The 13,080-nt window shown below is 47.3% G+C and overlaps 1 protein-coding gene across 1 annotated transcript in view; it reads left to right on the forward strand.

The window, feature by feature from the left end:
- The first annotated feature begins 2,468 nt into the window (after positions 1-2,468).
- GOLGA7B (golgin A7 family member B) overlaps positions 2,469-13,080 on the forward strand; it is a 33,285-nt gene continuing 22,673 nt past the window's right edge. The window contains exon 1 of the mRNA XM_053389513.1: positions 2,469-2,629. Within this exon, the coding sequence (XP_053245488.1) occupies positions 2,558-2,629 (72 nt within the window). The 5' untranslated portion in view covers positions 2,469-2,557. The remainder of the gene's footprint in view (positions 2,630-13,080) is intronic.

A 13,080-nucleotide genomic window follows, 5' to 3' on the forward strand; every position in this document is an offset into this window, starting at 1 on the left:
TTCCCTTGGGCATCACATTGGGAAAGGGGATGCTGGACCAGATGGGCTTTTCCTGTGTTCTTATGTTCACTTCCTGTGGGAGAAAGGAATTGCTTCCCCCTCTTCATTTGAATGAGGGAATCTACAAAATCAGGGGAGGCCAAGGGTTTATGAGCTTGGTTCCGGCTGTAGTATAATACTAATGTTTTGGCATATCCAGAGTATAACATGAAGGGGTGTCCCGGAGAAAGGGAGAGAGGATGATGAGCAAGTTCCATGGAATATTCAAGAGATCTGTGCACAGTGATAAAGGGTGGATTGATGATGGTGATTCAGAGTGCTGCAAGAAGAAAACCTCCAAATGAGAATATGGTTCACTATGGTTAGATTCCCCAATGTCACCTTTCCTTAAGGGCTTTTTTATGAGCATCTTACTTTTCCACAAGGAAGTAGTACAGCGCCCTCTAGTGTCCCACTGGCAGCATTGGGGGGGGTCACTCAAAGGGGAGAATGTCCCCTGACTTATCTGCAATCCTCCTGACGGCACAGCACCCTCTCTGCCCTTCAGTTCAACCCCATTATCAATGTTGATCCACAGTCTGGCTTTGCTGCTCTGCTAGGGAAGCCTTGCCAGTCCCATAGGCCAAAGGTGGAATGCAAACCTGGTCTTGGGTTTGCAAATATCCTGGAGTGTGAGAGGGGTAACACACACACAAAATCCCCTTTCTCTTGGACGGGGGCACCTCTCCTTCTTCCAGAGGCAAATGGGACTCTCATCTCAATCAGGCTCCAGTTGGTCCCTATGTCTTTGCTCCATAAGACTTGCTTGTCTCAGGTTGCCCTGAGCTTCAATCCATTCTAACTGAATGAATGCATGAATTATGCCCCTGAGCTCCACCACCCACCTTCCTGAGGTCCCTGGAATCACTGCAGCAGGTGCCTTTGGACTGTCAATATTTTGCAGGAGGGATTCATACGTAGGTTTGTGCAATGAAAGTGGATTAAAAGTGTTTTGTCACTCTAGTGCAGCAAATCCACTTAAAACAACAACATTGGTTTTCTGAGATTTGGAAAGGGACAGGGAAATGCATTGAAAAGTGTGGGGTGAACAAATGAACAAATGACACCCCACAAGCAAATCAGGATGAATGCTCATTGTCATCTAAACAGATCAGAAAGAATGCTTAGTTAAGACAGGACATGAAAGCTTTGTGCAAGCATGTAACCTCCAGGTAAGCTTTGCATGGGTGCTGGATAAAGAGGTCATCTGGAGGACCCCAGAGGCTGGCAGGAATGAAGTCCAAAGACTACAGAGCCACCTTTCTGGGGATCAGGGGGATTATGAAAGGCCTGTCTGGGCTGGGCTCAGAGCCAGTTGGCCCATCTGCCCTGTCTGTCAAGACACCTTCATTACTGCACACCCTCTGATCTCCCGGCACTCCTTGACCTTTGGGAAGAAAGACACAAGGGCTCAGCATGCTCTGGCCACTTGCCCCCACCTGATCAAGTAGGGCCTCTTTCCCACTTTTATATACCACTTTCCCATCCAAATGGGCCCGCAAGTTGGCATAAGAGCAAAACGGATAAAGAGCAAAATAACACAACAAGGCACCCCCACCTGCAGCAAAACAAAACAGAGCTGAATAAAGACCTAATAACCAGGCCATTTAAACACCGGAGACAGCACTTTCAATTGTTCCAAGAAACCAGGTGCCAGCAAGTTGGTACTATAATGGGGGTTTTGTGTCTCATGCACCAGTTAACACTGGGATCATCCAAATGACCTCTTTATTGAACAATCATCCAGATTTGCTTGGACAAAGCTTACACAAAGGCATAGGAGCCAACTCCTAGGGGCTGAGGCCCCTTCACCCCCCAATAAAATATTTGAGGAGGCCAGTTATCCCCCAAATGCCGTTTACCTTCCTGCTGGAGCGGTACCTATTTATCTATTTGTACTTTGGCATGCTTTCAAACTGCTAGGCTGGCAGGAGCAGGGACCGGGCAACGGGAGCTCACCTCGTCGCGGGGATTCAAACCGCCGACCTTCTGACCTCAGGTTAAGAACTTAATTTGTTCTGGAGGTCCATTCTTAACCTGAAACTGTTCTTAACCTGAAGGACCACTTTAGCTAATGGGGCCTCCTGATGCTGCGCGATTTCTGTTCTCATCCTGAAATAAAGTTCTTAACCCGAGATACTATTTCTGGGTTAGCGGAGTCTGTAACCTGAAGCGCCTGTAACCTGAAGCGTCTGTAACCAGAGGTACCACTGTAATTCTCAACTCTCCCCTCCACACATATCAACGGCAACCTCTTGGGGTGGAGGCTCTGATCCAAACAGAGCACAGGATTCTGTGCTTCTCTGACAGCTCTCCCTCTCTGTTGTGTTGGAGCTCCAGCAATGCCTTGAATCCTGACACTAGCCCTGGAGGAGGAGCTGGCCGGGGTGGATGCATGACCAGGCTGGCTGGGCCTGGGAGCACCTGTGCCTGTCAGTGACATGCCGGGGTCAGCAGACTATCTCAGCCAGGCAGTGGAGGCAGGAAGAGAAACAGGGACTGTGCTTGCAGCTGGCCAATGGGGGCTGGAAGCTCGTCTGAGAATGCGGCGAGACCCTCGGCTGAGACAGGGACATCTCTAGCTTCACAGGTACTGAAATAGCATCACCTCTGAGCAGGTACTGTTTCGCTGCCCCTGCCGACTTCAGAATACAGCCTTGGCTTCTCCTCCTCCTGGGCGAATAACCCCCTCGCAGGCCGCTAGAGGACTCTTTCTCCAGCCCCCAGCCTGTTTTGTTTCATGCCGCAGGCTCTGATGCCTCCACGTCCTTGTCATTTGCTCTCTGCTGCTTAAGATTTATTGAGGCTGTTGGCTACAACTGAGTGCTTTAGAGCTGCAGGCAGCAATGGAGAAAGCGGAAGGCGGCTGTAAGGAGAGGGGCGGCGGCGGGGGGAGTTCAGCTAGAATGATGGCGAAATCCCTTTGGCAAGGCAGGGAAGCTACGCAGAAGGTGGGAGGAAAGAAAGACATTGCAGGCATAGTTCCAAGTACCCTTGGAAAGAAAGGAACAGGTGATATAGCAGGGTCAGGTTCTACAGAGGTGCATTTGGGGGGGGGATAGAATTCTGACATTTAAAGCTAAAAGTGATGACAGGGAACTGTGTGGCAGAAAACTGCCTTTCTGCTTATTTGGTGGTGGTGGTTGTTAATTATCCACCCTCCAGCCTAAGATCCCAGGTTGGGTTACAACAATTAAAGCACAATATTAAAAGCAGTTCAAAACAAGTTACAATCACAGCAATAAGATGGGTAATAATAATAATAATAATAATAATAATAATAATAATAATAATAATTTATTTGTACTCAACCCATCTGACTGGGTTGTCACAGTCACTCTAGGGCACCTCATGTGTCCAAAGCTAGGTATTACTATTAGAGATCATGAATGTGAGCTGCAGACCAGAAGCAACCTCTGTGGGTCTGGCAGGGGGGCACTGATAAATTCTGCCCTCCTGGCATTGATCAGTGGCACAACCGCATGTGGCTGGGCGCCTCTTAAGTGCTCCTCACAGAGCCCTTTGACTCGTGCCTATGTGCCAATCCCACTTCTCCTAGCTCACAGGCCTTCCTTTCCTCCATGCCACACACTTGCGCTCTTGTCCCCTAAGCTGCGGAATGTGTCCTTGGCCGAGGCTCAGCCTGGCCAGTGAGAGGGGAGTGAAATGCATCTGGAGGCGGCCCAGTTAGTGCTGTGCCATGCTGCTGCTGCTGCTGCTGCTGCAACTCACGCTTCCCATACTAATAAATCCTTCCTGGCTGGTGGAAGCACTGCAGAGATGCTGCCTACCGCATTCCCTTCTGCCCACCCAGGACTGAGTCCCTTCCCTTGGAACAAGGTCAAGGAAGAAGGCTTTGAGCAGCAAGGATCTTTCCTAGCCCGTTGGGGTGTCGGCTGCCCTCCTCCAGCTGCATTCATAATGCTCTCCCTGTTTGTCAGAGCTGGCTGGCTGACAGGGAGGATATGAAATATGAACAGAACAGCTCTTTGTACAGAAGGGAATCCCAGAAGGTGTGCTGGGAGAATCAGATCCACAGTCCAGCAAGCTCCTCCAAAGCTCCCTTTTGGGGGGATTAGTGGCTGTGCTTCAATGAAGGCCCCTTGACTACCCTCTTGTGCAGACTCAAGTTTGCCCTCCATCACTTGTAGGTCTCTGGCTTCTTCTGGAAGCAATGGCAGTAACCTCGGCAAATTTCTCTCTGGTCCAGCAGAAGATGTACTGGGAACAGCTCAGGAGTTGCAGTGGCAAGTCAGGCAATATAAGTCAGAGTGCACATATAAGAATATAAGATAGATTAGTTGGTTAGAGCATGGTGCCGATAATGCCAAGGTTGCAGGTTTGATTCCCATGTGGGACAACTGCATATTCCTGCATTGCAGGGGGTTGGACTAGATGATGTTCAGGGTGCCTTCCAACTCTTCAGTTCTGTGATCCTATGACATGGGAAATTGCATGCGGGGTCACAGAAGACAAGGATACCGGGTGTGAGGGCTGGCGATGGCAGCAGGAATATACAGCCAGGCACCTGAGCAATCAAACTCCTCTTGTGTGTAAGAACATAAGAAGAGCCCTGAGGGATCAGACCAAGGGCCTCTTTGGTCCAGCATCTACAATGCCTGTGGGAAGTCTGCAAGCCAGGTGTAGGTGCAGCAGCACTCTCTCCAACTTGGGAATCCCAGCATCCTGCCTCCGACCAGGTTGTCGTTCATCATTTCCATGGCTAGTAGTCACTTGTCTGTTTTCCACTTTCTTTTCTCACACCATCATGCCAGGTTCCTAAAAGAAGTCTTTTAGAGCAGCTTTTCCCCAGATGTTGTTGGACTACAACTCCCATCGGCCCCAGCCAGCATGGCTCATTGGTCAGGGACGATAGGAATTGTAGTCCAACAACATCTGGGGACCCAAGCTGAGGAAAGGCTGCTCTGAAATACTTTTAAAATATCCCATAATTCTTTGCTGAATCATCTGAGCCAAGAGTCCCAGTAGAATTCTATGTTTTGGGGCCAAAATAAGTTACGCTAAGGAGTGCAAAAGTAACAAAGTTTTCCCCTACATGCTTCAGGATGAGAACAGAAATCGTGCTCCAGCGGCGTGGCAGCAACCGGAGGCCCCATTAGCTAAAGTGGTACCTCAGGTTAAGAACAGTTTCAGTTTAAGAACAGACCTCCGGAACGAACTAAGTACTTAACCTGAGGTACCACTGTATTGTTTTTTGTCCTGTTGCCTTTGTTTGTGGGTGTGTTTTTTTGGGTGTGCCAAGATAGACTAGCCTTGTGGGTGCTATTTGTGGGTGGGTATGGGTGCCATATGCTGTTCCACCTGGAAGCCAAATGTATTGAGCTAGTCCTGCCCACAGCCACCTCTTGCCCAAACCTCCATGCATAGCTCTGCTTTTACTGAGAGCAGCTGTGCACCAGGGTCAGGAAGAGGAGCAAGCTGTTGGGACAAGGGGAGTTGTGGCTGGTGCAATAACAAAGCTCTGAGTGTAAAGGTGCCTGGTTTGAGAACTGGTGGTTCCCTTTATGAGAAATCCAGCCAGTGCACTCTCTTTAAACTACTATTGGACTTTAAAGGAGGACTGGAAAAATTCATGGAGGATGATGCTATCAGTAACAACAAGCCAAGATAACTTTACTCTGCCTCCATGCTTCTGAATACCAGTTGCTGGAAACCCCAGGAGGGGAGGGGGCTGTTGGGCTCAAATCCTGCCCTACTGGTTTCCCACAGGCAACTGGTTGGCCACTGTGAGAAGAGGATGCTGGACTAGATGGAGCTTTGCCCTGATCCTGCAGGCTCTCTGTTCCATTCACAAAGAAAGGTGCAGGATCGCAGCCATGTTTTATCTATCTGGCTCTGTCCTATCCTTCATTGCTCCTATCCTTCGTTCACCTCATTTCTGCCTTCCTATTCTATGCCGAAGGGGCTGGCCATTGGTCAGCTCAGATTCTGACCAGACTGGAATAGATATGATGTGTAAACAAGATGCATAGTAATAAGTAGCTAGCTCTGGCAGCTTGAAAGTTTTATGTTCGGTCTTCGCAGACCAGACTTTGCCAAAAAACCCAAAAACTCGGCCCTTCAGTCAAGAGGAATTTGAAAATTAATATGCAAAAAAGAGTAAGATCTGGATTATTGCTGCTGGCTAGTGAAAATGCCACCAAGCTTAAGAAGCTGCAAGTTGTGTAGCCCCATGGCACCATCCTATATGGCCAAGTGGGAAATGTAGGCAACAACTGACTTCATATACCTGCAGTCTCTTCCTGAACAGAGAGTGTTTGTTGGAGTCTGGCTGTATAATTTGTTGATGGTTCTGATCCTGCTGGCCAGATAAAGTTTTGCATCTGTACCAGGACTTCAGGATGGAAAACAAACAAACAAACAAACAAACAAACAAACAAACAAAGGACTGGGTGCTTCCTGGTCCTGATTCAGTTAGGTTCATTCATGCTTCAGGGAGAAGAGCAGTTTTAAGCCAAGTGCTTGGTGCTCCAGTTGGTCTGCACGGCTGTCCACCCTTACTCACAAATAGTAGCTGCCCCTACCACCCTCTCCCTTCTCGGTGAATTATGATTTTTGCCCTTTGTCTCCTTGGAGGACCTCAAGTGTGGGAGGGGAGGGGAGGCAAAGGAGATGAAACCTGCTTTAGACTATCCACCAAAAGGTCATGCATCAGAGAGTATCTCCCACGCACAAAGGTACCCTTAGAAACAGTTCTCTGGAGTTTCTCCTTCCACACGCACCTGGTGCCTTTATAGAAAGGTCAGCGCATATCTCCAGTAGCTTCTGCAGTCACCTGGCTTGGCTGCTGTCAGTCTCCATCCTAATGATCCAGTCGGAGTTTGCTTCCTCCCCATCCTTGCTTTGGAGTGCAGCTGACAGGCTCCTAGCTAAACCACTTGTTCTCTCTGTTACTTTGAAGAGGGCTTGAGCAGGCAGATGATGACAGCCTGGCCATAATGGGTTTAATGAACTGGGGAAGCAGCTGCAGATTGTGATGAAAGCTAACAGGGAGGGGAGTGTGAGCAGGATGAGGGCTTTCAGATGCCTTCCTTTTGGTCTTCATAACATGCAAGAAGAAGAAGAAAGCTGACGGTGATGGTCCAGGCCTGGATAGTGCTGTGGGATTTTTTAAAGCTAATAGCCAGTATCATCCTTAACTTTCCCATTCTTTTGTGCTTTTGGTTTCACTGCAATTGGACAAATAAAGCAGGCTTCAAATGAGCGTTGATCTACAGGGAACTGAAAAGCAATGAATGAGTTGTGCCCTGTTTCATGTGGGACACCTAAGCAATATAAGAAGAACCTGCTGGATCAGGCCAATGACCCATCTAGTCTAGCATCCTGCCTTCGCAGTGGCCAACCAGGTGGCTGGGGGAAACCTGCAAGCAGGACCTGAGCACAAGAGCACTTTCCTCTGCTGTGGTTTCCAGCATTCGGTATTTAGGATCATACTGCCTCTGACCATGGTGTAGAGATGCTTAAGTATACAGAATCCTGCTTTAATGCATGAGATGAAATTCCAGGTTTCCTTCATCCCAACCATTTTGGGTTAATGGATTTGATGTCTACATAGACAGTTGGCCCACGCAATGGAATAGCCCCCAACAACAAATTAAACTAACCCATATAAAACCAGCATATCTGAGAGAAACCTAGGTTACAAAAACAATTCTTCCTTTTTAAAAAAGTTTTATATATGTGGGGAATTTTGCTTCGCTTTGTATGGAAGAACATTCAGTAATGTGAGCTCTCACGCTGCAGTGGGACAGCCTAGACTCAGATTTACCAGTACAGTCATACCTCGGGTTAAGAACTTAATTCGTTCTGGAGGTCTGTTCTTAACTTGAAACTGTTCTTAACCTGAAGCACCACATTAGCTAATGGGGCCTCCCACTGCTGCCGCACCACCAGAGCACGATTTCTGTTCTCATCCTGAAGCAAAGTTCTTAACCCGAGGTGCTATTTCTGGGTTAGCGGAGTCTGCAACCTGAAGCGTATGTAACCTGAAGCGTATGTAACCCGAGGTACCACTGTACCAGTTTGGGGAGAATGCTAAGCCCTTCCACAGGGTTGGGGACCCTGTAGCCTTCCAGATGTTGTTGGACCCCAACTCCCACCAGCCCCAGCCAGCAGAATCAGAGGTCAGAGGGGTTGGGAGCCATAGTCCAGCAACATCCAGAGGGCTGCAGGTTCCTTATCCCTCATATTCATAATACAGTGCTGGCTTGGCACCAGAGATCAACATGGTGAGCACCTGTTGACTGACTCCCCTTGAAGAGAAGGAGTGGCTGTTGCCATCTGTACATTTAACCTCTCCTTCACCTCGGTAGAAGGCCGATGACCATGTGGATCATGTCCTGCTACTCTGCTCTTTCTCCACCTTGCCTCCACTTACCTGTCTTCTCCTGCAGAGGGTGGACAAGTGAAGACACTGGCAATTTTGAGGAGGAGCAGTAGAGAAACAGCCACAAACTTTGGTCAGACCCACACCATACATTTGAAGCACATGACCTCCCCCCAAAGGAGGGAACTGTGGTTTGTTAAGGATGCTGGGAATTGTAGCTCTGTGAGAAGGAAAACTACACAAGTCACCTGGAACACTTTCCCTGCTGAAATCAACCAGGCACCCACAGTTCTGATATGGTGTCACATGCAGAAAACAATTTTTTGCCCACTGTTTTTAGAGAACGACTTTGATTCAGTGCTGGTCATTTGCTTCTTACTTTTTCATGCTATGGTTTTATGATGTTTGAATGGTTTTTTTTGTACACTGTCACAATATTTTTATGAGTAGGCAGTTATTATAAATGCATACATAAATAGAACAGCAGCAGCAGCTGCACACTAATGTGCTTCCCCCCTATGGCTACTGGGCTGCCTGTGAGAGGAGAGGGTGAACCATGGGCAGGGGCCCTTGCAACCCATAGTTAAAGGGGTCCACTAAGGTCCACTTGCATGAAGCCTCCCTGCCCCAACCTTGGAGCTGATCCAGATTCAGTGATCACTAGAGTGATTGAAATAGGGGTTGATTTTCCCTATGATCCAACTCAAACGCCATATTACTGCCAGATCATTTGCTTTTACTAGCTACATGGCAGGCAGAAGTTCATTAGCTGAAGTTTTCCCAGCCCTGCATCTCAGAGAGAGGGGCGGGGAGAGGGGGCAATGTACTGTACACACTGTGCTGTATTTTAGGGCACACCTACTTACTTACCCCTTCTGCGCCCTTGTGCATACCATGGCCCCCTACCTTCCCTGTTTCCCGAAGGCATTCATGCAAACACAGTGGCAGGTACCCTGCCCTGCTAATCATACGTTGCAGAGTAATATGCGCAGCTATTCTGTTTTTCCTGCTGTGCAGGATTTTCCCATTCCACAACAAAGAGCGAAATGGCCATTATCTCCATGCCGTGGTCTAAGAAAATAGTCCCTAAACAGTGGAGAATTGAAGGTTCTGAGAGCAGGGGTGGGAAACCTGCAGCCTTGGGGCCACTTTCAGTCTTTCCCTTAATTAATTGTGTGCAATTCTTCTTGACTATGTTTTGCATGGGGGAGGAAGCAGGGAAAGGAGAGAGAGAGAGAGAGAGAGAGAGAGAGAGAGAGAGAGAGAGAAGAGAAGGTTCACACTTTGGGCTCTGGCCTGCTCACCACTAGTATGTGCCCCCCCCCCAGCAGGTTACTTCAAAGGGAATATGGCCCTCAATGGGGAAAAGTGACTCTATTCTTGTCTGAGAGGGATAGGCATTACTACCCCATAGAGAAACACTTAGATCTGCAGCTTGGCTTCCCTCCAGGTGCAGAGCTTCCTTAATGCATGGGTTAATTCTCCTTGATGTGGCTGTCTTGGCAAAAGTAAATTAGGCAGGGACACCTGGGAAGGAGCACCATCTGCCAGGTGTTTTCAAAGCCAGCTCACAGGGTACAAAAAAGAGCAGTCTCTTGCCAGCAATTCTTCATGGAAGCATAGACTCCCCTTCGCTCCAGATTAGGAGACGTGTTATATTTTCTCGACACAGAATTGTTTGGATGGGGGAGCATGGGGAAATGTATGTACATCATCAGGTGTGACAAATAGAGCCGCCCGCCCTCCTTTTCACTGTGGCTGTGTACACACCATGCATTAAAAGCACATTTCCTCCCCCCAAAAGAGAACTGTAGTTTGTTAAAGGTGCTGGAGGTTGCTACTCTATGATGGGTAAACTTCCCAAGATTCTTTTTCGGTGGGAGGGGTGTGTGCATTAAATGTATGGCGTGTACTATGCAGCAGGTGTGTACTATGTGCATGCTGGGAAGACACAGGGAACCACATCTTCTGAGACTGTGCATGAAAAGAAGAGACGATCATTGTATGTGGCCATCTAGATGGAGATGCCATGCAGTTACATAAGCAGAAGCCTTCCCCGTAAGGGGCAAAACATGTAACCGGTGGAGTGACCATCAGGTATGACTAGTAAGGTGCTTGATGACAGTGACCACGGCCAGGAACTTCTAAGGTGTGTTTTTGTTGCTCTAGTAAGGGAAGAATGATGTCATCTCTGTTCCTTTAGGGCCTGCGAAGCTGTGCTGGGAGCAATTTAGTAAGTTCTGAGACTTCTCTAGCCTCAGCACATTCTTCCTTCGCTCCTTCCCTCTCCACCTGCTTTGAAGAGCATCCATGTGCTTCTGTGTCCCAGAAGATAGGGAGCTCTTTGAAAGGAGAGAGAGAGAGAGAGAGAGAGAGAGAGAGAGAGAGAGAGAGAGAGAGAGAAGCAGAAGCGACAATATGCTTTTGAGGCCAAACAGGCAGACACGTTTAATTATACACTGTACAGCACAATATATTTTAACTAACTGCTAGCTATTTCCCTAAGTACCCCCTTATCTCTCAGAGCAATATAAAACCTGGGATGGATTATGCTGCAATTCTGGAATCTCTGTATATATTATCGGCTGGGATTACGGAACACATCCTGCATAAACACTCCACTGAGTCAGAACAGCACCAGGTCTAAAAATAGCTCAGCACTGTCGAAACCCAACAACCTGTGAACACCCTCTCCCCCAGTACATATGGGGTGACAAATTCCAGCTCCCTGGCTTGAGAATGATCCAGCCATTCAGGAAGAAGCCGAAGCACAGAGATTAAAGGCAACACAGCTTCTTAGTTTTATCATAGGCATGTCCCTGTCTTATGAGTGGAGAGGGGATGTCTCAGCTGACCTGTCTACCCACAACCCACAAGACTGCTGCTAGACTCATACAGTGCTTATACCAAATGAATATAGAGTTGGAAGGGGACCAAAATAGAGTTGGAAGGGGACCAAAATAGAGTTGGAAGGGGACCAAAGGGTCATCTAGTCCAATCCCCTGTGGTGCAGGACTGTTACAAAGAAGCTCCTTATATGCCAAGCAAAAGCTCAGTAATCATCAAAATAAACTTCTGGCAAAATGAGTGTGCAATAATGTATCTTGTTGGCAAGGAGTGAATTGTACTGCATTGCTGGGGCTGCAGAAAAAAATTAGGGTTAGACAGAGTCCAGTTTCCAAATTTGATACTGGTGAGTTTGTGAAGAGGGGTGGGAGAGATGGTCTGTTTGGATTAAATGGTCTTATGCCTTTCCCGCCCCAAAGCCCTGAAAAAACACAATTGCTGAACTTCATCAGTACTTTTCCAGGGACATTTCGTAGTATGTTTAATACAGGCAGTCTCAGCCATGCACATTCAGACCACACTTGGAACACTGTGCCCATTTCTGAGCTCCACCATTTAAGAAGGATATTGACAAGCTGGTATGTGTACAGAGAAGGGCAACCAAGATGCTCAAGGGTCAGGAAAGCAAGGCAAAATCACTCGGGGGCCACAGAAAAGGTCTGGTGAAGGAGAGTGTGGCCTGGGGAGGGGGATCTGGTTTGGGAAAATCCCAGAAGGCCTGAGAGAGAAACCTGGAAAGAAGGCCACTTTCAAAGCCCTGGCCTGATGTTCCCTACCACTCTTGTTATTTGCATATTTTAATTGATTATTGATTGTTGATTCCTTGTCAGCAACCCTGGGGGCTTGTTGAAGGACATGGTAAAAAATCTCTTAATAAAGCAGAAAAGCAAGCAAGCAAACACATTTCCCAAATTCTCTGAACGTTCTTAGGGTGTGGCTTCTTCTTCTTCTCTTTGGTGATCCACCAGGTGTTCTTTAGTTCTCTGGTTCTTTGAACCTCAGCCTTAGAGCTGGCATAGGTTTTTTTCTTAGTGGTGCAGTTTCTATCTCTTTGCTAGATCTGAAAGGCCTTCATTTTCTCCTCAATAATGCATTCAATCTCACTGTCATTCTCATCAAACCAGTCCTGGTGTTTCCTGGTTTGGTATCCAAGTTTGTTCACCGGCTGCAAAAATGGATGATTTTAGCTTGGTCCAGTGTTGTCAGGGTCCTTAAGAGTCTTTTGGAAGCAATCCCACTTAAAAGGATCTTGAAGGGCTTGAGTGTTCATTTTGCACCTTGGTTTCATTCCCTGAAGCCTACATTGAGGTATAAGCTTGATAGCCATTATGGAGTGTATTAATCGGTGATCTGTCCAGCAATTGTTGGCACTGCATAGCTCTGGTAAGGAACATGTCACAGTGATTTTCAGCTCGGACAATTACATAGTCTAAAAGGTGCCAGTGGTTCGACTGAGGGTGCCTCCATTATGTTTTTTATATATTTATTTTTGTTGAAAGTGTGTGTTGGTGATAACAAGGGTGTGTGGCACAGCTACTAGTAATGTTGAGAAAAGACCTTTTTTAAAGGAGTTAAAGAAACAGGATACAATTCAAACTTAATTTTAATTTTAATTACTTAATTTTTAAAACATCCCAAACCTCAGACCAGCTAAACCTGAAACATGAATCCTTATTCACCATCTCTCAGCTTAACCTGCCTCACAGGAATGTTGTGTTAATACGGAGTTAATACAGAGAAGAGCCATGGTATGCCCCTTGAGCTCTTTAGAGGAAAGGGGTTTTTAAAAAAGCAAAATAAAATAAATAAACAAGCATTCACTTATACCAGGAGCCCAAACACTGAAA

The sequence above is a fragment of the Podarcis raffonei genome, chromosome 5, assembly GCF_027172205.1.
Source record: "Podarcis raffonei isolate rPodRaf1 chromosome 5, rPodRaf1.pri, whole genome shotgun sequence".
NCBI classification, from domain to species: domain Eukaryota; kingdom Metazoa; phylum Chordata; class Lepidosauria; order Squamata; family Lacertidae; genus Podarcis; species Podarcis raffonei.